Source organism: Rhagoletis zephyria, unplaced genomic scaffold, assembly GCF_001687245.7.
Source record: "Rhagoletis zephyria isolate East Lansing unplaced genomic scaffold, Rhagoletis_zephyria_1.1 Rzeph_scaffold_00022, whole genome shotgun sequence".
NCBI classification, from domain to species: Eukaryota; Metazoa; Arthropoda; class Insecta; order Diptera; family Tephritidae; genus Rhagoletis; species Rhagoletis zephyria.
The window spans coordinates 249367-276744 of NW_016157106.1; the positions used below are offsets into that span (position 1 = coordinate 249367).

The 27378-nt window shown below is 36.6% G+C and overlaps 5 protein-coding genes across 12 annotated transcripts in view; 3 read left to right on the forward strand and 2 right to left on the reverse strand.

The window, feature by feature from the left end:
- The first annotated feature begins 3247 nt into the window (after window positions 1-3247).
- LOC108362242 (E3 ubiquitin-protein ligase TRAIP-like) lies at window positions 3248-6357 on the forward strand. Its single transcript, XM_017615146.1, has 9 exons — window positions 3248-3699; window positions 3774-3989; window positions 4061-4130; window positions 4194-4384; window positions 4954-5046; window positions 5111-5168; window positions 5224-5340; window positions 5408-5653; window positions 5717-6357. Exons 1-9 carry the CDS (start codon window positions 3584-3586, stop codon window positions 5900-5902), a joined length of 1293 nt encoding a protein of 430 aa, XP_017470635.1. The 5' UTR covers window positions 3248-3583; the 3' UTR covers window positions 5903-6357.
- Window positions 6358-6616: 259 nt separating this feature from the next.
- LOC108362206 (DDB1- and CUL4-associated factor 11) lies at window positions 6617-9429 on the forward strand. Its single transcript, XM_017615079.1, has 9 exons — window positions 6617-6682; window positions 6781-7181; window positions 7256-7529; window positions 7726-7872; window positions 7937-8524; window positions 8586-8741; window positions 8946-9052; window positions 9124-9273; window positions 9339-9429. Exons 2-9 carry the CDS (start codon window positions 6981-6983, stop codon window positions 9354-9356), a joined length of 1641 nt encoding a protein of 546 aa, XP_017470568.1. The 5' UTR covers window positions 6617-6682; window positions 6781-6980; the 3' UTR covers window positions 9357-9429.
- Window positions 9430-9784: 355 nt separating this feature from the next.
- LOC108362182 (PIN2/TERF1-interacting telomerase inhibitor 1) lies at window positions 9785-12036 on the reverse strand. 2 transcript variants are annotated; one of them, XM_017615064.1, is made up of 3 exons: window positions 11826-12036; window positions 10223-11772; window positions 9875-10125 (listed from the first exon to the last, which is right to left on the reverse strand). In XM_017615064.1, the coding sequence occupies exons 1-3, from the start codon at window positions 11896-11898 to the stop codon at window positions 10102-10104; spliced, it is 1647 nt and encodes a 548-aa protein (XP_017470553.1). In that variant the 5' UTR covers window positions 11899-12036; the 3' UTR covers window positions 9875-10101. The 2 variants fall into 2 exon arrangements, with proteins under 2 accessions (XP_017470544.1, XP_017470553.1); XM_017615055.1 differs by having other exon boundaries at window positions 9785-11772.
- A 223-nt stretch (window positions 12037-12259) lies between these two features.
- On the forward strand, window positions 12260-18343 carry FAM21 (Family with sequence similarity 21). The gene is made up of 5 exons (XM_017615045.1): window positions 12260-12635; window positions 12688-12827; window positions 12893-14354; window positions 14415-17526; window positions 17599-18343. The coding sequence occupies exons 1-5, from the start codon at window positions 12333-12335 to the stop codon at window positions 17715-17717; spliced, it is 5136 nt and encodes a 1711-aa protein (XP_017470534.1). The 5' UTR covers window positions 12260-12332; the 3' UTR covers window positions 17718-18343.
- Window positions 18344-19831: 1488 nt separating this feature from the next.
- The window catches only part of Rcd6 (Reduction in Cnn dots 6), a 29040-nt gene continuing 21493 nt past the window's right edge, over window positions 19832-27378 (reverse strand). For 6 of the 7 annotated variants that reach the window (XM_017615139.1, XM_017615130.1, XM_017615124.1 and 3 more), the window contains 4 exons: window positions 23796-24035; window positions 23083-23183; window positions 20838-21184; window positions 19832-20731 (listed from right to left, as the gene is read on the reverse strand). In XM_017615139.1, the coding sequence (XP_017470628.1) occupies window positions 20073-20731; window positions 20838-21184; window positions 23083-23183; window positions 23796-24035 (1347 nt within the window). In that variant the 3' untranslated portion in view covers window positions 19832-20072. The remainder of the gene's footprint in view (window positions 20732-20837; window positions 21185-23082; window positions 23184-23795; window positions 24036-27378) is intronic. The other variant, XR_001847432.1, reaches the window with a different exon arrangement.

The following is a 27378-nucleotide window of genomic DNA, read 5'->3' on the forward strand; positions in this document are numbered from 1 at the left end:
CTAGTTTCGCCGCTTCTTCGCTCATCAGCTGGCACGGTTGACAGCTCTCGGGTTCGCCCTGTTATCCGTTCTTCAACAGATGCAACCTCAGTACGTCCTCTTGTCCGCATGGCATCTTGCTTGTTTCGCCGCTTATCCGGTTTTCAGCAGCTGCCGCTCTGCGTTGGCGCCCCCTCATGCCTCCGTTGCTATTCTCGTTCGGTTCCGGGACATCCTTTCTTCACCAATTCCTGCCGTCGGTTTATCCGCTTTTCCATTTATCCAGCAAGCGCGTTTTTCGCACTTCATGTCGAAGTCCAGTTCGGCCACGTTTTTGATTGCATTTACCCGAGACACTTGGGGTGATTTGCTATTTTTTAGGTAGCTGCTGCACTGATCAGACCATGCTTCCTGTGGTCATCTTCGAATGGGGAAATTAGTGATGATTAATTATCCAAAAGTTCCGAAATTTCCGTATATGTGACCTGGTCTACGAAAAGGGAGCTTACGTGCGAAAACTAGTTTTCTGTGAAAAAGCTGTTAAAAGTAAGCAACTCGTTTCGTCAGTTTCTCATTATCTCGTTAATTGTTCTCCGCGCCGGACGTCCAGTAAGTGTTGTTGTTGGTCCAGTAAGTGTTGTTGTTGGTCGGAATATTATTATAGTTCATCGTGTAAGTTGCTAGTGTGGAACATTTAAAAAAGTAACACTGAAGAAGTGACGTTTACTGTTTCTGTTGATTATCGTCTTCGCATTTCGCATGAAATGAAACATGAGTGTTGATGAGGAGTTCAGTGCCGTATACGGACAATATTTCCATGAAAAGGATGATGAAAACGATGATGAAAACTATGAGGAGAGCGATGATGATGAAGACGATGTATGTGTATCCCAGGCAGAAGATGATACCGAACAAACTTTTGTTAAGATGGACCTGTATTGATGTAAAGGAGGAGGAGCTGGTAACAAAATTTCTGTCAAAAGATTGTTGTAATAAGCATTATATACTCAGCATTATTATTTTTGGCCCATAATACGTTTTTCTAATTCAATGTATTTTGTTCATTACCAATAAATTATATTTTGTCATATTTTTACTCTTCTTTCTCTACATTTTTAGTACACTTCTAAGCAAGTTAGGATTTTCTGCTTTTCACCACGTGAAAAAGCATCTCATCTTCCATCCGAATCAACCAAAAAGTGAAAATTGATTTTTTGACACCTTAGCCCCCTTTCCGTAGACCAGGTCACATATAATTCACATATTCACTCATTACTGGGTTTTCAAAATTTTTATTGTTTTTGCACTTTCTGAAAGTTTTTTTTTTCTGACTTGTGTTTCTGCCTTTCAAGCACACTGTCTCGTTGTTCTACTCTAGTTGTCTGAAAATTTTAATTTAAACTATCTCAAAGTAAATTGAACGATTTCAAGGTCAGGTTCTCACTCGGTAAGAATCGTTGGTCATTGGATGTGCCGCATAAAGCTGTATTCTTCTGTTTACTCAACTACTAGCCCGATAACCAACCAAGTGTGAATACCCACGTTGTATATATGAATGTATTAATATACAACCCAAACTAAGTAAATTAAGCCTAATATATTCATAGATTTGTATTTTCAAACATTCATTCGTACTTTACGTACAACCTTTTATAGCTTTCAAACTACAAATATGCATAAAAATCCGTTATAAATAGACATGTACATTATGGTGGTCCAAAAAAAAGGTTTGTAATTCTTGAAAATCAATATTTTTAGAACGGAAAACTTCGTTTCTCTTCAGGAGACTTCCAACAAAACTACCTAATTGTTTATTATCTATTTTCTATCATTAACTAATTTTTATAGGACCCCTAAAAACCTCAAATAATGCAATTGGGGACCTATTTGTTTTTGTCCATATAAAATATGTGGAAAATTTTAAGCGTTTGGAGCGACCTCTAAAAATTATTTGTTTTCAAAATAAAAAAATAGAAGTAAATTTTTTTCGAAATAGAACAATCGTAGGGGGTGAGAACATTAAAATTCCGACTTTACTTTTTCAGATGCATTTTTGAACCACCCTAATGTGCATATATTCGTATATGCATGCATACCTAATATATGTAAGTATGCACATGCATACATACATAGTAAATATATAACTACACAAATACATAAATACCACGTTAATAAATAAATACTTATTTATATGTATGTTTGTTCAACACATGTCGCAGACTGTAAATTGTACCCATATTTAATAGAGTAAAATTGGCATTAAATAAAATTAAAAATTGTGAACCAAATGTTATAACATATAAGTAAATAAATTGTATTGTATGACCAAAAAATAAAATATTTACGAAGAAAGCCTAAAAAATGCATTAATAAAAAATAAATAAAGCAAACAATAAAGATTTAATGTAAAAAAATATTCAGTTGTATTTTTTGTGAGTAACTCTTATTCAGATAGATTGATGAATATATGTCAGATAGGGCCCTCGATGGCTGAGTGGAAGATCGACCTATCTCGGCAGCCAGTTCGAAAACCCTCCTGATTAAAAAAAATAAATATATGTATGAAAATAATCAAGTTCATTATGTTATTGTTGTTGTGGCATCACATGGTCCCCGAATTGGTTGGTTGTTTATTCATATTCTCCATCTGACTGCTCAAACCTTAGGCCCAGGAAGCGGGCGGTCCCCAATATGTTGAATCCACAGCGCCTCGGGTTTCAGACGGGTAGGATATGTAGGACATGCGAAAAGGTGTGCGTTGTTGTGCGGACCGGTTCCGCATTCTGGCCAGGTGATCAGCGATCTCCGGTTCTAATCTGGTTCTGTATGAGTTTAGGCAACTGCACCAGCCAGAGCTGAGTTGCGCCAGTGTGGTTCTAATTTCGCGCGATAGTGGAAATTCACTCATATCGATGGGAGGCGGCCGGCCGCCAAGGACTATGTTTTTGTGGCATCCTCATGTTGCAAACTGTATGCACACTGATTTCCCCTTTTACTGCATACGAATTTTCCGTTACTTCCGCTTTTCGTTTCGTGAATGTGCAAATCGTACTGGTTTAACGTTTAATGTTTAACGTTAAACTGAACAAACGTTTTGCAGCAATTTCCGGTAGTGCCATCTCATAAATGTTTACAGTTACCCTGTACTTCCGGTACTGGGTTGCCAAAAACAGCTGATTTCTTGAATTTGTTTTGTACATTTTCTCGTTTCTGATTGGAAAAGTGCATAGAGAACGAAACAATGCAACGGGTGAAACCAGTGTTTATCACCCTATACTTCCGGTAGTGCATTCCAGTGACGTCCGGTAGTGCATTCCAGTGGAAGTTTTGTGATCTATCCCTGTTCTGACATTCGTTCTTGTTTTTGTTTTGTGTTTCTGATCTAAATTTTGGCTAAATTTGACATTTCCTTTTGGACGTAAAATTGGCGGCAACAGCTGTAAATAAAAGATTGGAAAAAGGAAAAATTGGCAAGGAAGAAAGTCTGAAAAAACAGTTAATTATTTTGCGAAAGTTTTTCTGAATCGTCCGCTCTAGTTTCGTTACATTTATGTACATATTTGTTTGTTGAGTGGTGATTATTTAGTTTAGGTAAGCAAACGAGATGCTCAATTTAAATTGTGTTATTTGTGCTGAGCTCTTCGTCGCCTCCGATGATGTGCGTGCCACCAATTGTGGTCATATGTTTCACCACACTTGTCTCAAACAATGGATGGAGCGGTAAGTGTGCCACAATCTCCACCAATAGTTTTAGATGAAAACAGAATTATTCTATTTACATACACATGAAACAGTTCAAAGTCCTGCCCTCAGTGCCGTAACAAGTGTACGGACCGAAATGTATTCCGCATTTACTTCAATTTGGCGAATCTGGATGTCAGTACAATAGACGTAGGCTCCCTGCAGGAACAAATAGATAACACAAATTTGCAGTTGAAAATGAAAGAACAGGAGCTTAACAAAGCGGAAAGGCAGATTAAGGAGCTTAAAGACCGGCAAATAATGGCAGCGTAAATTCAATTATACAAATTTAACATTTTAAATTCATGAAATTAAACTGTTCTTTATATTTACTAAATAGAAAAACAATTCAAGCGATGGAGGCTAGAATCCAGAAAAATGATTTCGCGATTCTTACGTATTCAGAGCAAGTTAGTACTGCATTTGTTTTTGCAAATCATATAACCATATATGGTACTTTCTTCCGATTGTAGCTGAAAATCCTCAAGACTGAAGCAAAAATGGCCGATGACTACCGTAAGGAGGTGGAGCGGCTAAAACAACAAATAAAAACAATCGAGTCTGTACAGTCCATACTCGCAGCTACAAATGTTGAAGCTGAAAAAATGCTCAAAATTGAAAAGGACCCCTTACGTTTGAGCACTTGGGTGGCGGCACTTAAGCGGTTAGTATATAAAAAGTAAAAAATGACTTTAAACTTTAAAGCCATTCTACCGAAATTTTTTTTTGGAAATGCAGCTGAAATAGCAAACATTTGCTGGATGATACTCACTGTGAGGACGTTTACTTACGCCATCCTTAGTATTTATTTATATTGTAGGTATTCACACCAACATCGGTTCATCGGTTCAGTTGATTACCTGGTTTAATTTTTAATGCAGCTAACAACAAAACGCACTGGAATAACAATCTGCGACCAGGTAATCTGTTAACCAAGAAGGTGTGAATGCTTACAGTTGTATATATCGTCGCTACCATGTCAAACTATCCAATGTGCGCAAATGCTTTTACAATTATGATACCTTGCGCATGCATTTAGAGGGCAATGCAAATTCGCAAGTCGTCAAATTTCGAGTATTAGAAGCAGAGAATACAAAGTGTCGAATCCCACACAACAACATTTTTTACAACAGTTTCTTTGCTCTTCTGAAATTTGCTCATTTTCACATTCGCTAGTTTGACATGGTAGTGACGATATGTAGACTACAGTTTTTTATTCTAATTCAAATATAGTGAGCTACGTACCTGTGAAACCAAGAAAACGGATCTTAGGAGAGCAATGAAAGTTATGCAGGACAACTTGCGTCAAGAAATGGCCACGAAAAGGTAACATAATCCTTCAATATGTTTTAATTGCCGTTTATATGTTTGCCTTCTGTTCAATTCGCAGATCTTGTGAGGAACGCATTTCACTATTAGAAAGTGAAAATTATCAGCTACAAGAGAGAGTAATAAAGGCTTCAATTCTAAAGGCTCTATCTCTGAAACTCTACTTTCTTCCAGATTAAAAAGCAGGAGACAAAAGCGTCGCCAAGCTTTATGACTGATCATCGACGTCGGAGCACTGAATCAGCGCCGATTGCCTTACCCGAAAAACGCCAAACTTTGTCGCCGACAATTGTTCGTAAAATATCAAACTTTATAAGTCTTTTATACTTACATTCATTTCTATATCGTCTTTTTGTAGAAGGAAAATATTAAAGTTATTGAAGACTCCAACTCGCCATATCTCAATATTAAATCAAGCAGCATAGGTCTTCTGCCATTATTTAAGCGTAATCAAGAAATTCAGCAAGATCGTACAGCAAATACTACAACAAAATTAGCCACATTGAAAATATCGCCGAAGAAGACTGAGAAAGGAATTTCCGCTAATGGCATAAGCAGTAGTTCTGGAATGCTGCGTAAAACTCAAAGTGATATCACAGAAAAGGTTAATTTAGAGTCTCATAAATCTTGAATTGTATTAATTTACCCTCAAATATTTCATATTTAGTATTCCATTATGAAAAAACCTCGCTTGGCTATAAGCACTTCCTCAGCAACTGGCAAACACTTTGGCATGAACTTTGAGCTGAGTGCTACGCGTACAGGATCTCCCACAAAGCCCAAACCAATTGGGAGCACTTTGGACAGCCGACTAAGAGCTGGTGGACTGCGCAATTTTAAGTTAAACAAATGATGTCTGCTGGCCGACTTGCATTTGCAATTAATTTATAGCCAGCATGTATTTAAATTAATGTAAATTAGATATTTATGAGATTTTTTTATTATTGTGTGCTATTAAGTTTAATTATTTTGTAGTCTTAAACAAGCTTTTTTTTACTTTTGCAATTGTATGGGAGCATTTTGATACTCGCACGGCATGCATTTCTAGCCCATAATCCAAGAGGATTTAGCCAACCAAGAGCTATTGATTCAGCTATTTAGCCCTGTTAAAGTGAAATGAGACGTGGAATGGCTGAAATGTACAGAAAACTTTTGTTGGAAAAATTACATGTATAATGAGATATTAACTGTGGGCAACGCATGCATCCAACAAAAAAGATGGCATTTGTTATAAAAGGCTATGTTTATTAAGGTTAATTGATTCGCGTTTTTTTTTTTGCTTTTCGTATGAATGTAGAAAATTTTTCAAATAAATAGATGTTATANAAGTGAAATAAAATAAGACAAATTTCCGACAGATTTGACCACAGTGCTCTACACGTCATTGCCATTTATTTACGAACAAAGCCTAAAAGGTAAGAGGAAATGAATTTAAACAGGGTGTAACCAGTGTTTATCACCCTATACTTCCGGTAGTGCATTCCAGTGACGTGCGGTAGTGAATTCCAGTGGAAGTTTTGTGATCTATCCCTGTTCTGACATTCGTTCTTGTTTTTGTTTTCTTTGTTTTCACTGGACATCGCAATAAGTTGTTCCCTTGCAGATCTTGTGCAGTTTTTTCACAAATTGTGAGGTAATTATTACACTTTTTATAAAAGTTTTTTTCATAAAAGTCTGCTTTACATTACCATAAACCACAAAATCATATATTTCCGCAAACATTTTGTTTAGGTGCGTGCTGAGTGCTGATGAAAAAAGACATTATTCGTCAATGCATCTCCTCGATAGCAATTGAGAAGATACAAAATCAGCTGAAAAATAAACAACAAATTGATGAAAATTATCTTATCTTTTCGAGTGTATAGTTTTGTGAAATCATTGGGCTTGCACTAAAAGAAAGCTGAAATTTAATTGATTTACTGGTAACAGGAATGGGTAATCATATTGTTTATGAAATTGATGAAGATGACTTCAATGATGAGGATGTTGACGAAATGCTTGGCGAGCAATTGAGCTTAGCCGTTGGTACTGTTATGAGTCAGTTGGAACGTTTGGAACGACTTAACCCGTTAGAAAGGCCTACGACACAAATGCCTGTGATACGAAAGAATCCAGATTTGCGAACATTTCGCGTAAGTTGTTGGACGATTTATAGATTTTTATGAATAAGTTATGTTTATTTTCTTCCACTTACCATCATTCATAGCATACAATGTTGTACAAAGAAATCAAGGCTTTGTGTGCCCTGCCAGCGAATAGTAATCGACCCAGTGAACGCTGGTCGTTGACGCGTGGTCTACTGAGGCGTGAGAACGGTATAGCCGCACATCCAGCTGGTTCGTTTACACCGAATCAACAACGTCGCATAGCTAACCTATTTGTGCCTAATAACAAGGAAGAGCGCCTAATGTCATTGGAGGCTAAAGTTTTCGTTTGCAAATTTAATAAGGATGGAAGCAAGTTGGTTACCGCTTGTCAAGGTATTTGATTTTCGAAAATGATTACCAAATTGTAAGCAAAGTGAGCAGAGGGTAGATATTATTCCTTACCTCCCGCACAGTAAGCGTGCGCAATGCTGTAAAGTGCATTAATAGGCTTACAAAGTAAAAAACCATCAAATGCCTTTCTTGCATCCAACAAATTTTCTCTTAATATTCCAATATTATTCTATTGTAGATTCAATTATACGCATTTTCGACTCTTCGAAGGGCACATACCACCGCATAAATCGCATAACGGCTGACGTATGCAATTGGAGTATTTTGGATGTTGATTTCAGTCCCTGTGGACAATATATCGCTTATTCTACCTGGTCGGATACATGTAAGCATCTTTTGTTTAATAAAAATAAATTGCATTCTTTTTACAGCACATATTTTACTTATAGTTTTCGTGCTACCCGTGAATGGTAACGGCAGAGAATTGCAATGGCTTAATTTGAATGCCGAACAAACACGCTCCGGTATCTTTTCCTTGCGTTTTTCGCCATGCGGACAAAATATAATCGGTGGCTGTAATAATTCACTGATCTACATGGTCGATCGGGAGTCACGCGCTGTGCGTACAATTAACACACAACGAAACCACAAGTCCGATATAAATGCTGTTAGTTTCGTAAGCGATCAAGATTCTAATATATTTGTTTCTGGTTGCAATGATGGTGTATTAAAATTATGGGATTTACGTTGTGTTGGAAGTTCGGGGCGTGCGGGCAGTGGTACAGGTTCCGGTAGCAGTAACAGCAACAGCAGATATAATAACAACAGGCATGCACCAGTTGGCGTGTTTAGAGGTCATTTAGATGGCATTACTTACATTGATCCGCGCAATGATGGTCATTACCTGCTAACTAATTCCAAAGATCAAAGCATTAAAATTTGGGACTTACGAATGACAACCCCTAGTAACAAACTAAATAAGGTGAAACTGCCATTGATTCCATGGGATTATCGTTGGGATACAGTACCACGTGATTGTAATAGTTTTAAATAAGCTATAACACAAATATATTTCTAAATTCACTTTATTCACTATAGATTACAACCCGAAGGCAACGTTGGAAGGCGATGTTAGCGTTATGACATATCGTGGTCACCGTGTCACAAAAAGTCTATTGCGTGCGAAATTCTCCCCCGCACTGCAAACTGGACAGCGCTACATTTACACGGGCTGTGGCACAGGCAGGATCATAAGTATGTAATGAAAGGCGGAGAAAGCAGGATGGGAAGAAAGTTATTTTTTATATTCTCTATAAAGGGATCGCTTTAATAAGAAGATACTAAGATCAAATAACAACACCTGCTATTTAATGCAAATTTTAGCCTAGGTCGCACCCATTCTGCATTTACCTTCCATGAGAATATAAATTCTACATATTAAATGAGTTCTATTTTCAGTTTATGATGTTTTAACTGGACAAATAAAAGAGGCTATTGAAGGACATAAAGACATCGTTCGCGACTTAGCATGGCATCCTGTGCGTTCAGAAATAGTATCAAGTTCGGTACGTCGAATACTTTTTAGTACACATTTAAGACGAATTATTTTAATAACGAAATTGTCTTATCTTTTTAGTGGGATTCGCATGTGAATCTTAATACCTTCAAACATAATCCCCTCCTGAAAAGACCTAGTTCTGGTCCGGGTTATCAAGGCTCCCTGCGACGTTCATTACGTATTGCACATCAAAATGGTGACTTAGATGATGATGCCGAAGAGGATGAGGTAAATAATGACACATTTCTAAGCATTTCTAAGGCACTAACATTTTGAATATTTTTCTCGCACAGCCCGAGCAGACATGGTAGCGGTCCTCGTCGCGTAGCAACCGATTTTAGCCAGCAGAAACTTAAACATCTAAGTTCGTATAGGGAGGCACAGCATCAACATAAGAAACAAAACAAAATAAGCATACACCCACTACATACTTTTGACTTTGAAAATGCATACATTACATATAATATATATAAATAATTTCGGTTAATTCGCATGCTTATTTTTAAGTGTTGTACAACTTAAATGGTCATTTACATATAAAGATGTAAATATGAAGTGTTACGTTTATAGGTTACCAATCCACACTAAATTAGTATTTAGCAGGGGTCAAAATTTAAATTCTATTTTTCACATAGCTTTTGAAAACTACCGGATTTTGACTACTGCCCTAATTAGGTCAATGAGGTTTTTATAACAACCTAAGAAGTTTAAATTTAAATTAAATAAAAATGGATTTTCTCAGGCTAGTAACATTCGTTTTTTTATTAGTAATATTCTATATAGGTTGGAACACATTTTTTCTTTTCAGTGATTTCATATGAAATCGAGGTATTCTTTTCCTCTGTTTTGTTTTGGCCTTATAAGCCTTTACCACGTTGAATTTATAATTGGCAAATATAGCCCTTGGATTAACATTCTGATATTTATTTATTTTACAGTTCCAAAGATGCAAGATACGCTCCTTATCTTTGGGTTGATCCACTACGTTAAGTTGTAGATTTTGCTCACTATACGAATAGCCAGGGAATTGTGATATTGTTGCTCCATTGAATAGGTCTAAATCGACGTTACGGAATTTTTCTGCGCAAAATGAGGAAACAGTGAGGACATTGAAAGAATTACATTTGGCTATTAGTTCATCAAGTGTCAGCGATTGAAGGTATATTTCTTCACTTACATTTTTTTTAGCTTTCCCCCATGACTTTGGTACTTGCTTGGTTTGGGCACCATGACCAGCTATGCCTTCAAGTTTTTTCTGTTTCTTTGACTTTTTACTCGAAGCTTGTGCAGGACTCTCTACTTTTGCTGCCGCATTTAAGTCTGCAATAGAAGTATCTTGCAACTTTTCCTTATTTTTTAATTTTTTATTTTTCTTAACGGATATTCCAGTTATTAATTCAATATCGGCAGGACCTTGGTTCACTGGAATATTTTCATCATCTTGCAGTGGGTTATCTTTTTTCCTTTTTTTGTTGGGCAGTTGGGATGCTGGAATTTCATCCACATTGTTTAATGTTACCCCGTCTTTAGTTTCCAGGGATTTCTCATTTTCTTTTTTCTTGGATTTATTTTTCTTAGGTTTTTCATTTACATCGCTCACTGTTGCCAATGAATTTATACTGCTTTCTTCGTAGTGCTGTTCTCCACTAATGTTCTTAGACTTTTTCTTTGTACATATTTCAGCAGTTCCATCGTATTCTTCTTGCGTCATGTCCACCGTTTTTAATGCACTACGCTTCTTTTTCTTTTTAATCTTTTTAGACTCAGTCAGGCCCTCCGATTCTTGAATATTCGCTTCCGTCAAGGCGGTTACATTATCTAATTCAATATTTTCAGGCAGACTCTTCGTTTTCTTACGCTTTTCTACGTTTCGTTTAATATTTATTTCTAAACCTCCTTCAATTACGCTAACATCGTTTGTACCATTTATTTCATTTTCAGTATGCAATGAGGCTTCGTCGCCTTTGCGTTTTTTACTTTTCTTTTTAGTTTCCATAGGGTCTTGCCCCTGCATTTCTGCAGTCACTTGGTTTCCATTCTTCTCCTCACCTCCGGATTTGATGGGCTTTTGTTTATTTCTCATTGCTTCCATTTTTTTCTTAAAATAATCACTCACCGATAACCCCGTGCTTATCGTCTGCACACCGGCGAAATTAGGCTTCACCTCCTTCGCTTCTACAACTGGTATTTCATTCACTTCTTTTGGTTGATTCGACATCATCGCATTGAGCTCCGCATATATTCCTTCTGTTTGCTCTGTTTCAACCGCTTTCTTTCCAAATATATTAGCCAAATCCTTTTCACTGTATTGAGCAATATCCTTTCCCTTCGTAAATTTACGATAATGGACACGAGCTTTACTCTGCTTTGACTTCTCTTCTAGCGAAATACCACTAATTTTATCCTTTAGCTTTTCCACTTTGGGCTTTTTTGGTTCAGGCGCAAAACCAAAACCCACACGAGGCGCTTCCTCATCAGTGGTACTTTCCTTATCACCATCAGCATTTACACCCTGATCATTTTCGCTACTCAATGATTTCAGCAAACCATTAAATTCTTGTTCATGCTGCGTCCAGTGGTCATCACGATCTTCGAAACCCAAACCTTCATTTGTGTTTCGCATTCGGACGCGCACAAAATCTTGACTACCATGCAAATTAGCACCCAGTCCTTTTCCTTTGGACCAGCCCATTTTCTCCAACATTTTCGTACCAAAGCGCGTTTCATCTGAAAGATAAAGCGATTCGTTAAGAGCCTCAATAAAAATGCATCACTCGAACCTTCATACAACGCTTTGCCTCGAGGTGTTAAGTTATATCGCTTTTTCTGTCGGGGCTCAGCAAGCATTGCCATTTATACGACACTTATTAAACAATCTTTTTCTAATTATTTACAAATAATTATAAAATTACTCAAAAACTAAAACAAAACCAATTGCGCCTGCTGCTGACCACGCGTGTCAGCCGTACGTTCAGTGGCAATCAATATTCCAAACGTCAAAAGTACGCTGGTTGGAACATAAATGTGTGAATTATGTATTTTTAAATTTTTAAAAACTACTAGTGCATTAATTTGATGTTAAAACAATTAAAAACAAAAAAATAAAAAATAACGCACAATATCACATAAACAAAAAATCGTTAACAAAAATAACCGGTTCCTGAGAAAAACCGCCAATATTTTTACACCAATAGCTTCCACTGAACACACTCGCTCCATTGATAACAGCTGTAATTTTGCGATTTCTGGTTTTTATCAATTTAAGGTAATTATTAAAAGTGAAAGCTATGGAGGATAGCGCAAGAACGCAAAAAGTAATCTCCCAAGCAGCACAATGGAGTTTTGAAGGAGATTGTTCGCTGCTCGCTTGGATGCAGGATCTTTCACAGGTAATAGAACGAAGAGCATCTGCCACAAGCGATGCACTGCAGCAACTTGCTGTAAATGTAAATAGAACGGCAATAGCCTTGGACAATTCGGCCAATAGTTTGACGGCTTTGCAGTATACACAGTTCGTAGAGAGTCGCTGCCATGATGATGACGAAACCCTTACAAATACAGCTGACACTCATGTGAAAGTCTTGAGCACGGTATGAGTGTCATATTTCAATATGTATTTATGTAATGTTCTGCCCATTGTAGTCCACCGACCAACCGAAGTCCACCAATGAAGTGCTGGAAACTTTTCTGCAAAAAAATTTGCAAATGCTCAACAATTGTCATGAGAAGTACTCTTTAGATTTTGAAGACTCTGATGAGGACGAATCCGTCACAACGAACAAGTAACATTGCATATATAAATTAATCAAGGAGAAGGGTTATCAAAATATATTATATCCACTTTCAGCTGCATTTATCAACCAAAAAATCCTTACAATGACGCATTATTGCCGCATATTTATGGTAGCAAACTATGGAAAGAGCATTGGCATGTAGGCCTGTGTGATGGCTCCAACGAATATTCGGGCGATGAAGCATCTGATGCATTCTCCGAATCCTCCAGGTCATCAACTGCTGATAACGAGTCATACGAGAGTAATACAGCGAATCTCTCAGAATGGGCTTCAAGTACCTCCATACCAATTGAACATAAACACCCTCAGGTGGTTGCTCAAAATGTACCTACAATAACAACTACTCCACCGCAGAACCGGCGCATATCCATTACACAACACATCCCAAGCAACGATGATAGTGACACTTGTTCTACAACGTCTCGAAGTACTGCAAACAATCCACAATCGCGTCAAAGAGGTGAACATGATTTGTTTACTGCTGCCTTGCGGCATGATACACCAGTTACAAGCACATCTGCGTCTTCATCACCACAACAACAGCAATATGCTCCTTCTACGTTGCGAAATCAACGTAATGTGGTGCAGCTTCCGTCGGTGTTGCCACCTTTCTTCGACGCTACTCCCCCTACTGACATTTTCGATGAAGCAGCATCAACGAAACAAAGTAGCAATCGCACAAGCGATACAATACCACAAAAATCAGCCGACGTTCATGGTAAAGTGAAGCCTGTAAACTTGTTCGACGATGATGATTTCAATTCCTTTATGACGGATGTCGTAGAGAAGCCACAAATTAACGCTGCTCAGCCAGCGCAAATACCGGTGCCAGCGACTAGAAATCTGCCAACGAAAAAAGAAACTGGTGCAACAGCGAAACAAGTACCTGTAGCAACAGCCTTAGATATGTTTACCGACACGTTGAATATTCAAAAGCCAGTAGAAAGCCAACCAACGGGGCGGATGAATATTGAAAATGTAACGGAAGTTAATCAGCGAAAGCCAGTGAATCTTTTCGTTAGCCCTGAAAACAGTCTGCCCAATGATTCGCTCTTCTCTTCAGCTATTATCAATGAAAAGAAGGGGGCTGATGTCGTGCAAAAAGCAACTAAGCCAAATATATCTGCAAAATTGTTGTTTGATGACGATGAGGACGATGATGACTTTTTAAATGTTTTTGGTTCGAAAAAATTAAGCTTGCCACAGAGAAGCGCAGGTAGAACTCTACTTTTCGACGATGATAGTGGCGAAAAAACGCCGATTACTATGCAGTCTTCAAGATTAGCAAGTGATCTATTTGCCTATACACAACCTGCAGATAAGGAAGTATCCTCTATTTCAACACTTCAAAGGCAGGAAACAAACAAATCGACGGCTAGTGGCGGAATAAAAGAAAATGCGAATAGCGCAGGCAAACAAAAAGATCGGACGGCACTATCTAAAGTTGACCTATTTGCTGATTTTGAGGATGAAAATGCAACACTGACGTCGTCCAAAGAGGGAGTGACACCGCAGGTAAGTAAAACTTTATTCAATTTAACTAGAAACCCCTTATTAAATGTATTTTTTCTTCAGACATTAGAATCGAATGCAGTTAAACCAAATAAAATTAACTTTGGGAATGATCTCTTTGGTGATGAAGACAATGACGATTTAGATGATTTATTCAAGAACAAATCCAGAAGTCAACAATCAACTAAAACGATTAGGGATAGACCTTTAGAAAAAGATCCCAACATCGCAGAACCTACAAAATTGAATTCTAAAGAGAATATAAAGCAAACAGAATCATTGTTTGAAAATGAGGATGATTTATTTAGCAATCCTTTTGCGCAAGAAGATTTAAAAGGTTCAAATGGCATCGCTTCTAACAGTGCGACAAAAATAGTAGATCCCCCTCAAATAGATCTACCAAGTAACAATCTACAAAACACAACTGTGCCTACACAAAACGTATTTAAAAGCGCAACACTATTCGCTGGTGATTTCGATGATGAATCCGACGATTTATTCGGCGGGAAGCCAAATACGAAATCAGTACGTAATGAAAACATAGAAGAAGGTGTCCTGACTTCATTGCGGCAGCAAAGAGAAAGCAAATCGCCGTTGCATGCAGCAAGAACAGCATGTAATCTGAAATCCGTAGAAGATGTGAATCAACAAAGATCTATTTTTGAAGATGTTATGGAAAATGAGGAGTCCGATTTATTTAAAATTGATAAAGAAATCACCAAAGACACGATTGAGGAAAAATCTGACCCTCTGAGGTCTAATTATTCTGCGCCCACTGCCGAAGAACCAGAAAGCGCTTTATTTGTTGAAACAGGTGCTACAGCGTCAGTTCCTAAACAACAAACTAACGCAGCTGTTTGTGGAAATGGAAGTAATACAGTTGTGACGGTGAAGCAAATATCAAAGGATGAATATTTAACAGGGAAAATGAGACAGGAGTCTGAGGACAAATTTGCTGGTGGCCAAAATACTAAAACAAGCAGGTCATCAAGCGTTGCAGAATCTACAAAACATGAAGGTAACAACTCTGTCGCCGAGGTGACAAGAAGTCGCTTAGAACTCGAATCTGATTTAGCACCGTCCGAAGAAATTCTTACATCAGAGCCCATGCTGCAGCCAGCACAGCAATCAGCAAATGCTACAGCTGACTTAAGAGTGCAGCCTTTGCTATCAACAAGGGCCGATGCAAAGAATCATGAATATCCTAGCATTTTTCTTGACGAACCGCCTGATGATGATGACTTTTTCACAACGCTCAGCAGTAGTACGCACCCTTTATCTGTCTCAAAATTAACACTGGACTTAGAAAGTGATTTCTATGAACCTGCCTTACCCGCCACGCCAAATGCAGCACTAACAGTAACCTCTAAGGCTACAAATCAAACTCAAAAAGACGTGAATAACAAACAACAACCAAGCAGCAGCGATTACGGAGGTTTACGTTTGTTTTGTGAAATTCCGCCAGACGATGATGGCGACGATTTTAGCTTCGCTGTATCCACGCGATACTCAGCTGAAAATTCTGTAGCCAGCCAACGTTTGCATAGCGTTTTCTATGATGATTTTTCCGAGACTTTGGAGGCAGTGCAGCAAATAAAGGAAAAGCAAACGACAACGCCTGCGCTTTTCGATGATGGACCACCAACGGATGCAGACCATTTCGATATAATGAGAAAAATTGGTCAGATAGAGCCACAAGCGAATAACATAGAAGAGGAGAGAAGTTTCCTGGATTCAACGAAGCAAATATCATCCGCAAGAAATGATAGTTTCAAGAGTGAAAAGGAAAAGAATGGAACACAATCGGTAGCAAACGCCTCTATGCCTTCAAACGATGTAACTGATCAGGCAGTACAAAAAGAAGATTCAGAACATTTGTCCACAGCTGGTAAAATGCGGAGTCCCGCAGGCAAATTGCAAATACCAAATATAAAAATAAATGTGCAGGCACTTTTGCCTGGTGGGGGTGGCATGCAAAGCTTCAAAAAGTCGCCCACTACTCCAGAGGTGGCCAAAGCCATGGAAACACCAACTACAATTCCAGAATCACTAGCAGAGGCGAGCAAAGAACTTCCGCGCGCTTCTTCCCCTCTTCCAACTACTTCCGCTGAGCCAGCGGCGAATGAAAATATATTGCCAAGTGTTTGCAAGACTCGAGTCCGTGCGCCAGTCGGCAGGCGACCATCAACACGTAGAGCGCGTCAAGAAAATTATCGCCAATCTCTGCTTGCCGAGCAAGCAGACCTCAAAGACGATGATGGTGCTTTAGCGCAAACAAACGCGCCCAGTAGCAGCCTACAACATCAGGCAAAAGAAAAAGCTATTGCAAGCTCTACACAAACACTATCCAGCCAACCAAAAACTGATCAAATTACAGTGCCTAGTACATTCCAGAAGCCGAGCGGTGGCGTCTTTAAAACACCGCACGCAAATTTGCTCGAGGAGGATGACAGCCAAAACAATTTGCTCTTTCGCTCTGCATACACCCGTAGTGCATCAAGCAATAAACCAGCACACATTTCTGATATCAACACACCGAATCTCTTAATGCAACGAAAATCTACCGAACAGGCAGCTGTGCCTGTGTCACGCCCAGTTCAAGCAGCCGCCAGAAATCAAACAACGTATGCAAAAGGTTTCACCGACAACAGCGATGATGAATCAGATGATCTATTTAAGGGCACTAAACCCATTACCGCAGCGTCTCAGTTTAATACTGCTGACAATGGCAAAAGTATAACAACAAAACCGAGTAACATAACTGCAATAACGAACGCCACGAAATCTCTTTTTGACACACCTCCAAATGAGGATTCCGATGAAGATCTCTTCAAAGGCAGTAAATCAACAGCCAAAGCAAAAACAACACAAACAACGAAATCTTTAACAGCAACAACAACAACAACGGCAGTAACCAATGTTATTGCTCGACCTAAAGCTACAACTGCTGGTGTAGTGGGCGGCAAATTGGACTCGATTTTCGGTAGCGATGATGAAGACGATGACTTTTTGTCAAATCTGAAGAGCAAAAAGAAACCCATAGCAACAATGCTAAAAGCTGCAAGCGCAGGTAGCGCAGTGAAGCCGGCAACGCCGAGCGGTGGCGGCCTGTTTAGTGATATGGAAAGTGATGAGGATGACCTGTTTGGTGGTGGCAAGAGTAAAACAAAACAAGGTATGCATAGTAATTAAAAAAATTTTTTAGTTGTGTTTTTCGTATTTACGCAATAAATTTTCGATTTCATAGATGCCATTAAAACCAAGAAGGTAGCTTATGCCACAAAAACACACTTAGCGAATGCAGCAACGTCTGAAAATCCAGCGAGTTTAGCTGATAATCCGTTAGCAGATTTGTTAAACCCTTAAGATATACAGAGATGAATATAATGAAATCCCAGTAACCCACACTTAAAAACACCAACCACAAAAGTGCATTAAACTTGGAAAAAAAACAATTATTTTTCAAGTTGTATTTAATTAGCGAAAACAAAGTTAAACACTTTTAATGAATTTTCTATGAACCAATTTGAGTTTTTAATTTTATTTTGTAGTATATTAAATTCATACACTCGAACAATTTGTTTCTTTACATACATTCATACGCGTATACACAATATTGAGTAAAAATAATTCTCATCCATTGTATAGAGTATTAAAATTTACATTTATTATTATTGTATTAAATTAGCAAATAAAATGAATTAAATTGAAATAAAGTGAAATAAAAAAACTACGATAATTATAAAATTTTAATTTAGTGTTAGTAAATGTATAGCGCAGAAACATGGAAGGTATCGAACAAAGAAGAGATGACTTTCGAAAGAACAATTCTGCCGCTGTTCGAGAGGAACCAGTCTGCACTTGGATTGAAAAAAGAAAACGGAGAGAGACAAATAGCGAAACCGACAAAGGGGAGTGTAGACTTAATTTTTTATGAATTTATTTGCAGCTTTATTGTAATTTTTTAAAGAACCTATATGTATGCACATTAATTTAATATTTTAACAAATGCATACGCTACATATGTATGAGTATTCATTATGCATGTACTGTTTTCGTTATTTTTGAGTTAGCTGGCTCTTTGGTTGTCGTTATTGCTAGCGCTACTTTCGATAGCTTTTACTTAATGTCATCTTGACAGATCATAATTTTAAATGTGGCTTTAGTTTGTGGCATACAAAAATATTATTTAGTATTTTGCCATTTTGCTAAAATATAAACATTGCAATTTAAGTTGAAATATTATATTTTCACTTTATTTTTCCATTTTTTTTCAGGAGCCGTAACGGTTATGATCTTTATAGAAAAAATCATAATCAGCCTTATCATGAGTTTCATTTTCCCCGAACCGGTTCACTTTTCACATTTGGTTTCCATGGACGGAATAAAAATTTTCCGGTGAATTTTTCGGTCGAAACTAAGGAATATAATCGCTAAAATTGGATTTCTATTTTTCCGATGATATTTACCCATTATTTTATAATAATTAGAAATAATAATTAATATTTAATTTTTAATTTTTATTTTTTCTATCAAAAATAATGATTATTTTATGATTTTTATATTTTTGCTTAAAGATAATAATTTTTGTAGAATTTCACTCTTTCACTTATAAAAAATGATTATTCAAAAAACTTAAAAACTATACTAATGTGATTTATAAAAGTACCATTTTCAGAGGTAACGACTCCCTCAAAATCAAAATCAAAGTCTCAAAATTTTCAGGCTAGAATTTTAGTTGGTTGCGTCCTTTCAATTTTACAAATAATCATTATTTGGAAGTGGAAACAATAAATTCAATAATAATTATTATTTCTGAGCGAAAAAATAAAAAAAAAACTTTCATTACAAAAAAAAAATAAACATCCAAAATAACGATTAGTTTTGGTCGAAAAAATCACCAAACTTAAATCATTAAACATGACGAGCTCCAAACTAAAAAAAAAAATAATAAAAAAACCAAAATATCACCATTTGGCAATGATCTGAAATTTTAATATTGATATTTAACGGTTACTTTCGGTCCCTGATTTTTATAATGTAAATCTATCATTTGTATAATTTTATTCAGTTACATTTTTTATCTGTACAAATTTTATGTTTTTGATGTTAATTTTCTTTCATATTTTATTTAGACTTTTTTTACTTTCTATTTTGGTAAAATTTTTGTTAATTTTGTTTTATTTTATTTTCCTTGTTTTATTTTACTTTATTTTATTTAGTTTTATTTTATTTTATTTAATTTTATTTTATTTTATTTTATTTTATTTTATTTCATTTTATTTTATTTTATTTTATTGTTTTCTTTTATTTTGCTTGATTTTATTTTGTTTTATTTTATTTTATTTTATTTTATTTTATTTTATTTTATTTTATTTTATTTTATTTTATTTTATTTTATTTTATTTTATTTTATTTTATTTTATTATTTTTATTTTATTTTTTTTTATTTTTTTTTATTCCATTTTATTTTATTTTTTCTATTATTTTATTTTAGTGTATTTTTTTAGTTCTATTTGAAATTTCATTTAAAATAATTAATTGCATTTCAATTTATCTCGATCAGTACTTATTCATATATTATTTCTATAACAATTTCCTAAAAATATTCGCATCAAAATTAATCTAAATTCCTAACCTAAAGTCATTATTGACTGTTGCTCTAGCACCTTAAGACGACATAACCTAATAACTATTTTCTATGCACCCGACTTTTTGCATCTACAGCGCCACGTCGCGATACTTGCGATAATCGTCGGAATCATTGCCCAGCGACAATTTGCTGTTCGCCGTTATGTAGGGATTCGTGTAGTTCGCATAATCGAAGCCGCCATAGTATTGCAAATGTTGAGAGTTTCTGCGCGGCAGTGGCTGCGCCAACCCGGTGCCCGTAAATGGACCCACAACCGAACCACTCGACGGCCGTCGATAGATGCCGCTGCCGTGCACCGGATTCAAATAGCCGCTCAACATGGCCAAGTAGTACTGCTGTTGCTGTGAATAGTTCTGCAACAGATTATTCCCATACGCAGCCAATTCGCTTTGCACCTTCGCAATGCCATCCAAATTCTCCAGCGATATGCAATTGCGCGTCAACTTTGTTGTTGTTGTCGCTTGCGGTAACTTCTCCGGTGAGCGGTGCCGCTGTTGTGGCGGTGTTGGTTGCTTTGGCTCGATTGAGCAGTAAATTGGATCATTAACCGAACCTATTAACGAAGGTGGCGGATGATGTTTGTTCGAATCCTGTATGCTGTGCTTCAGATCGTCGATGGTTATATTGAAGTATTTGCCATTCTTGTCCTCCGTATCGAGCACGTAGCGTGGATTATACATGCCGGGAAGTGTGCAACGCAAATCCATCAATGATTGCGCGCGATGGCCTAAAGAATTGGAATGAAAGAAGAAAAAAAATTAGCAACGTTTTTTTTTTTTTTTTTCGTTAAACACTTTTAATAACGGCGCTAATTAATCATCTTGGCGGCTTACCGTTGCGCATTTGCACACCGCCGTTTCCATAACCGCCATGGCCACTGAACTGTTGCATGTATTGTGGTGTGAATGTTGCAGCATTGAATTCATTTTGAGAGCCAAATAGCGGATTGTTGTTGTACACAGCATTTAGGCCTTGCGCTTGCGGGCTGCACATATTGATCTTCGTTGTTGGTTCGCTCACCTCATAGCCGGCATTCTCGAAAGCGCCGCCGCTCTGTCGTCGTTTACTGGAACGACGCGAATCGGTCTTGACTATTGGCACACTTGGCGGCGGTGTCTGCAATTGGAGGCGTGTGGCCAAACCCTGCAGCTGTGTCAGCACCTGTGACTCGCGGCGCCACCTGCAAGAAAGTGTATGTTCGTAATAAATAGTGTAAAATAACGAATGCCAACAAAAGACTCAAGCAGCGAACTTGTAGGAAGTTTAGTTAAAGTTTAATTTAAGATAATCTAATTTATTTCACTTATCACGCATTTTATATAAATACCAACACAAATATGTGCACGAAACTTTTACCAAAGTTAATAAGAAAAGGCAAATAATAAAAATTTTCTATAAAAAATGTGCAATTGTAGCGCACAGACAATTTCTATGTTGCTTTACTTAAGTACGCAGTTTCACTGCTAAATAAATCAGCATTTTAATTGCACTTTTACTTTCCTACATAGAAATCGGTTTTTGGTTGCATACTTAGCAGAAAAAAACCCAAAATAAATAGAAAATAGCAAACATAGGCATAGGGAAAATTCACATAAATTTTGCGTGCTGTGAAATTGAAGTCACTTTCTTTGCACATAAATTTAAAAGCCCACCACATAAAGGAAATACAATATTTTTAGATCAACAATAGTTAATGGGTGTTAAGTGAATCTACTCTATTATACGAGAAGCAAGTTAAATTTGCGATATTTATTTTGCCTCAGTTTAGTAAATTCTAAGGATATTTAAAAGCCTAAAATTCAAAATTCAAATTTCAAAAAGTTCGAGGTGATGTCAATGTGACCAACTGCATTCGATTAAGCTGGTCAAGTGACAGAGACGTTTCGAGTTTTTCGTACTTGATTAAAAGGAATTGATTATTTGTAAGAAGGCAGGTGTTAGGTTAACAAAAAAATACTTTTGGAAAAAATTACTAAAATATTGATTTGTTTCTTGAAAAACTCCTTTTAATCAGGGACATAGAGCTGCATATTCATTTGCATAGGTAAATCAATTTTCCAACGGCGTTGGAAAATATGGCTTTGTGAACTCCAACAATGACAAATTTTCGAAAATTCGTGATAAATAAATCGCAAACAAGAACCTACATATCTGAAAAAACTAAGCGTCCTTCATATACCCTAGAAATATGTATGCCGTTCTTGTTTTTATCTAAACATAATTATTTGTATGTAGACCTTTGTTATGCATTTTCAATAGGGAGCCTGTGCGCACTACTTTTTTCGGGCAACCTGAAAAAAAAACATGCTCAAATACTAAAATATTAAACTCAATTTTGGCGTCTTAACGCCATGCGGGTTCACTAGTTTAATATATTGGCCCGCAGTCTTTTTCATTAAATGCATTACTTGCGGCGACATTCAAAAACTTTGAGAATTGTGACCAGCTGGCCCATTCAGCTTTGGTCACCTATTATGTAAATGGTTCTTTATTAGAAGCTCTTTTTCGTGCCAGAATCATACTCTACTGATTTTCATTCTCTGTTATAAAAATACTTTTTTTAGTACTTGCAATGGGAGCTTAGGTTTCATTTTTACATCGAAAATAAAACGAAACAAATGCTCAAATTTGAATCAAAACTGCTGAGGCGCAACTATTTTCGGCCACACGATTTGCTAGATTTTATTTGATTTGATTTGATTTTTTCAATTTTTCATGCCATATACTACGCACCTGTCAAACACTCATTGCGAATAAACAACCCACTCGGTTATTGAAAATTGACCTATAATTCGTTTTGCCCCAAGCTACAGTGCCAAGTTGTGGCATGCAACACCTGCCGCCATCGAACTTGTTTCCTAGACCAGTTGCAAAATGTGTGTTAAAAGCGAGTTTCGGCAAGGTCGAAAGTAAAATTTGAATGCGCAGCGTGGTTATGCGAAAGCATGCGCTTTCAATACAGGTTACTGCCACTGGCATGGTGTTTTTTATGTTAATTAAGTGTTTTTATTTTTCACTTTTTTTTTTCATTCACATACTACATAAATGTAATGTAAATGGTTCAACTTTTGCTCTTACCTTATACCAGTTGGTATCACACAAATCAACGCAAAGCAATTTATCACCAGTCGTACAAGGTATGAAATCAACTCAGTAAGGCCATGCACCGATTGTAAGCCCTGAGAAATAAAAATGTGAGAAAAAAACGTAAAAAGGAAATCGTTAGCAAAAACTCGATAATAATAAGTGTCATAAAAAGCAGCGAAAACTTTTGATAAAAACGTAAGCATTGAAGCTATTATAAGCTCTCATATTTTTTGCAAGCAAATTTTGCTTAAGCATTAGTCTACACTTTTCTGTACTTTCATATAAGCAAACACACAAGAAAAGATACATACGCTGCAAACCAAAGTTACCGAAATCTTAACGAAATCTTTAGGAGTATCTCATTTCTGTAACGATTTTTTTACGAATCGTCAAAGAAAATTATATGAAGTGGTTGACACGAACTCGTAAAGAAATTTTTGTACGAAAAATAAAGAAAAGTCTGAAAAAAGTCTTTAAGAAATTATTCAAATAGCAGCATTTATTATTCTTTAATTGCTTTACCGATTTTCTTCCGAAATTTCGTAAAAGAATCGAACTGTGCACAATTTATTTCATTTTAGAAAATTCGGCAAAAAATCGGATGCGATCTTTACGAATTCTTTAAAATTTCTCTACAACTCAGAATACTCAGAAAAAATGATTTGCAGGGTGTTTAAAATCGTATACATATATATAAATCTTACCCAATGCTGTGTTGTCATAATCATAACTAATATCAGTTCCGGTATTGAAAGTAGACCTATGATCACTGACCACGCGAACAGACCCCATGGTAAGCCGGTGACCAGTCCATGTATGAGTATTGTTGTTGCCACAAAAACTATAAAAAATTGCGTGCATAGTATGTAGGATGAGATGGGCAAGTTGCCGTGCGCTTCCAGTATCCAGGACACTTCGCAGGAGAAGGCACCCAAGTAGACAATCTGTTATGGAATGAAGTATGTATTAATGTCAATAAAAAAATGCACATATTGAGCTCCAAAATCATTATTTTACTACGAATGGGCATTTTTACTACAATACCGAATTTTCACTAAGCATTTAAATGACAAAAAAAAATTTTGCCATTTGAAACTAAATTAATACTATTATTAATATAAAGACAGGTAATATTTAATGCCCAACTTTGTCTTCAAAATTTTGATCATTTCAGTGCTCAGGGAAATTCGTTGTAAAATAGACATAAAATTTCATTTATAGATATAATGGCTTCCAAGCTAGGAAACAAGGGCCCGTCCAAGAGTGCAGACCTTCTGCCATCAGACTGGAAACTGGCATTTTTTGCCGTGAGATATGTGCTTGTTCATGAAGTTGGCAACATTTTTTACGCGAGTTATACTCTGTACACTGGCGTGGAATTTTGTCAGCGTGACATTTCGTCACGTGAAATAGGAAAAGAGTAAGTACTATGGTTAAGGGGGAAAATCAGCTTTACAAAAATTAAAAATTGTACATATGTATTTACATTAGGGTGCATCGGCAAAAATCGTGGTGGGTTTTCCACCGGAATTATACAATTTTTTATATTTTAAGCCTTCTGCCAAATTCTTTCAGAAAATTATTAAGATTTAAGTGAGCTAGACCGATTTGAAAATACCTCAAAAAATCTGATTATTTTAATTCCGTTGATAAAAGTTTTAAACATTTTTATGCAGACCTTTTACACTTAAACTCTATTAACTTAGGTGATTTTTTAGAGAAACGGTGATTTTTTAGAGAAACTATTTTTAAAAACTAATTTCATTTATAATTTTCAAATATACATATATGTTCAGCACACATAAATCTTAATCTCTGACCGATTTTTTTTTTTACTTTGAGAGTGATGCACCCTAATGTGCATACATGCATATGTACATTAGATCGTATCAGAAAAAAAGTTCGCCGTACACCCATAAGTCTAAAGTATTTTTGCAAGGCAATTTCGTACAACTCTTTAAAACTTTTGCAAAGGAAGTATTTCGATTCAAAGGCGATTTCGGATTTTTTTGGCCGAACGTAGCGGCCTTCTTTCGCCATTTTCGTCGCATCTTCGGCATTTACAGTCGGATCTTAAAGTATGATATATCGATGCTTTTGTATAGAGAAGACAATTTTTGTTTTTCCAAAGTTCATTGGCGCATTCAGTAACTTAAGGGGCCCGGTTACATGGTTAGCACTAATCTCCGGTAAAACATCGATGTTTAATCAAAGATTAGTGTTAACCAGATATTTAGTAACCGGTCCTAAATCCAAAAAAACACTAAACTTTTGCGAAATACTTCCGATTATTTGAGTAGAACTACATAACTATGTATATAAAAAATTGAAAAAAAATTCGAAATCGCCTTGGAAAAATACTTTAAACTAAAGGCGTATCGCGAACTTTTTTTTTGTTTGCTTGTAAGATGATACTGTCTAATGTACATACATAAATATGTATGTATGGGAATCGTATAATTTATTTAAATCTATAATCAATACTCCGGACCATGCAACGTTACTACCTGTTGATGATTACAATAACTACAACAATAAACTGGCAGTGTGTGAAAAGCGAAAGTAAATCGCTCAATCAACCAATTAAACGGTCAATCAAACGGAAAAGAAAAACACAATTTATCAATGCTACATATTTAATTGTTTAGCTGATTTGACATGCACACTTGCATGTCCTATTATTTATTATTCGTAGCGTTTTTGATTCCGCTTTTCTTTTTTGTTTAGATGCCTAAGAAAGAAATTTCTGGATTGGTGAAGAAAACATTTTCCTTTCGCTATTAGTTGTTACCCCTTTGGAATCTGCATTATCTGCGCATTTTGACAACATCTGAAGTCATAAAATGCTTAAAATGTAAAAGAATCGGGTTTACTTCATAACTGTGATGAATACGTATGTTATATGGCCTTATTTTCGGGAAAAAGAGCTTTTCAAGTTTGTTTTTGTTTGCAAAGGGGGTATATTTTTTTTCAATGAACCACTACGTATTTATTTCTACATGAATAAAAAAAATTCCACATTTGTAGGTAGTACATAATATGTGTTATTATTAATGTAAACAATTTTCATTCATGTATATTATAGTACATCGTTGAGCTGAAATTTTGATTACTAAAATATATTTATGTATAATCTCATCTGTCTCATTTAAAGTGTGCTGGTATTAATGGGAGAGTTCTGGATATGATTATTGGAGACAATGGACTTCGCTGGTCATGTCCAAAGTGTAAAAAAACTGTTGTGGATCTCTGTAAACTATTTAGAACCGCTAGAAATGGATTTTCGGAGATAAGCAAAGAGCTAAAACTGCTCAACGAGAAGTTCAAGAAGTATGAGGATGAATTCAAAGAATTTAAATTATTAGATACTTCCTCCTCCTCTCCTTCTCCTGGAAAAGGTCTTAAGAGACGTAGGAGAGGCGTGGAAAATATTGTGTTGAATCCCATCACTGTGGACCTGGATCTTCCGCAGAACCGCCCACTTTTGACTCCAGCTATGAACAAAGAACTCATAAGCTTTAACACACCGATTCCTCGGCGGACTGAATCTCCCCAACCACGTCCTTCTTCTACTGGAGCCTCACTAAATTCCTGTTCCACAGCTTCATCTCAACCCTCCACCACATCTGAAGCCATCTCCGATTGCGTCAACACCGTTCCAATGCAAGTAGTCGTTGCTCCTTCCAAAAACTCCACAACTACATCTCAACCCCCTACCACATCCGAAGCCATCGTTGCTCCTTCCAAAAAGTTGACAGCTGTTCCGCAACCCCCTGTTCCGCAACCCCCTACCACATCTGAAACCGTTTCCGATTGCGTTAACCCTGTCCCGAGGGATTTAATCGTTGTCCCTTCCAAAAAATCGGTCTTTATATCTAGGTTTTCAAAAGATACCACTGTCGATGATGTGAAGGGGTATTTAACTTCCAGGCTGACAGCAAATGAGTTGCATGTACGCAAGTTCAGATTCTCGTATGAAAGAAGCATTTCTTCTTTTAAAATAGACATATCCGAAGACTGCTTTGATAGAGTAATGAGCCCATCTTTTTGGCCAAGCGGTGCCTTCATTCGCGAATTTGAATTTAGATCTAGACCGCAAGGGCAAAATTTGGCTCAACTTCCGCTTTCCACCTCGGCATCAAAAAACTAATAAGTAACCTCACCATTAGCATTTACTACCAAAATGTGAGAGGTTTGAACACAAAGCTATCAAGGTTACACTTGCAGTCCTATGATTTTGACTTCAAAGTACTGGTGTTTACTGAAACCTGGCTCAAGCCGAATGTG

What these genes read in the sequence shown, in the direction of transcription:
- LOC108362242 (XM_017615146.1), top strand. Translation starts at nt 3,584, where the DNA reads ATGCTCAATTTAAATTGTGTTATTTGTGCTGAGCTCTTCGTCGCCTCC. An exon ending in CTCAAACAATGGATGGAGCG is followed by an intron (nt 3,700 to 3,773) that starts GTAAGTGTGCCA and finishes CACATGAAACAG; the next exon opens with TTCAAAGTCCTGCCCTCAGT. An exon ending in CAAGAAATGGCCACGAAAAG is followed by an intron (nt 5,047 to 5,110) that starts GTAACATAATCC and finishes TTCAATTCGCAG; the next exon opens with ATCTTGTGAGGAACGCATTT.
- LOC108362206 (XM_017615079.1), top strand. Translation starts at nt 6,981, where the DNA reads ATGGGTAATCATATTGTTTATGAAATTGATGAAGATGACTTCAATGAT. An exon ending in CAGATTTGCGAACATTTCGC is followed by an intron (nt 7,182 to 7,255) that starts GTAAGTTGTTGG and finishes CATCATTCATAG; the next exon opens with CATACAATGTTGTACAAAGA. An exon ending in CAGAAATAGTATCAAGTTCG is followed by an intron (nt 9,053 to 9,123) that starts GTACGTCGAATA and finishes TTATCTTTTTAG; the next exon opens with TGGGATTCGCATGTGAATCT.
- FAM21 (XM_017615045.1), top strand. Translation starts at nt 12,333, where the DNA reads ATGGAGGATAGCGCAAGAACGCAAAAAGTAATCTCCCAAGCAGCACAA. An exon ending in ATGTGAAAGTCTTGAGCACG is followed by an intron (nt 12,636 to 12,687) that starts GTATGAGTGTCA and finishes TGCCCATTGTAG; the next exon opens with TCCACCGACCAACCGAAGTC. An exon ending in AAGAGGGAGTGACACCGCAG is followed by an intron (nt 14,355 to 14,414) that starts GTAAGTAAAACT and finishes TTTTTTCTTCAG; the next exon opens with ACATTAGAATCGAATGCAGT.
- LOC108362182 (XM_017615055.1), bottom strand. Translation starts at nt 11,898, where the DNA reads ATGGCAATGCTTGCTGAGCCCCGACAGAAAAAGCGATATAACTTAACA. An exon ending in AGGCAAAGCGTTGTATGAAG is followed by an intron (nt 11,773 to 11,825) that starts GTTCGAGTGATG and finishes TTTATCTTTCAG; the next exon opens with ATGAAACGCGCTTTGGTACG.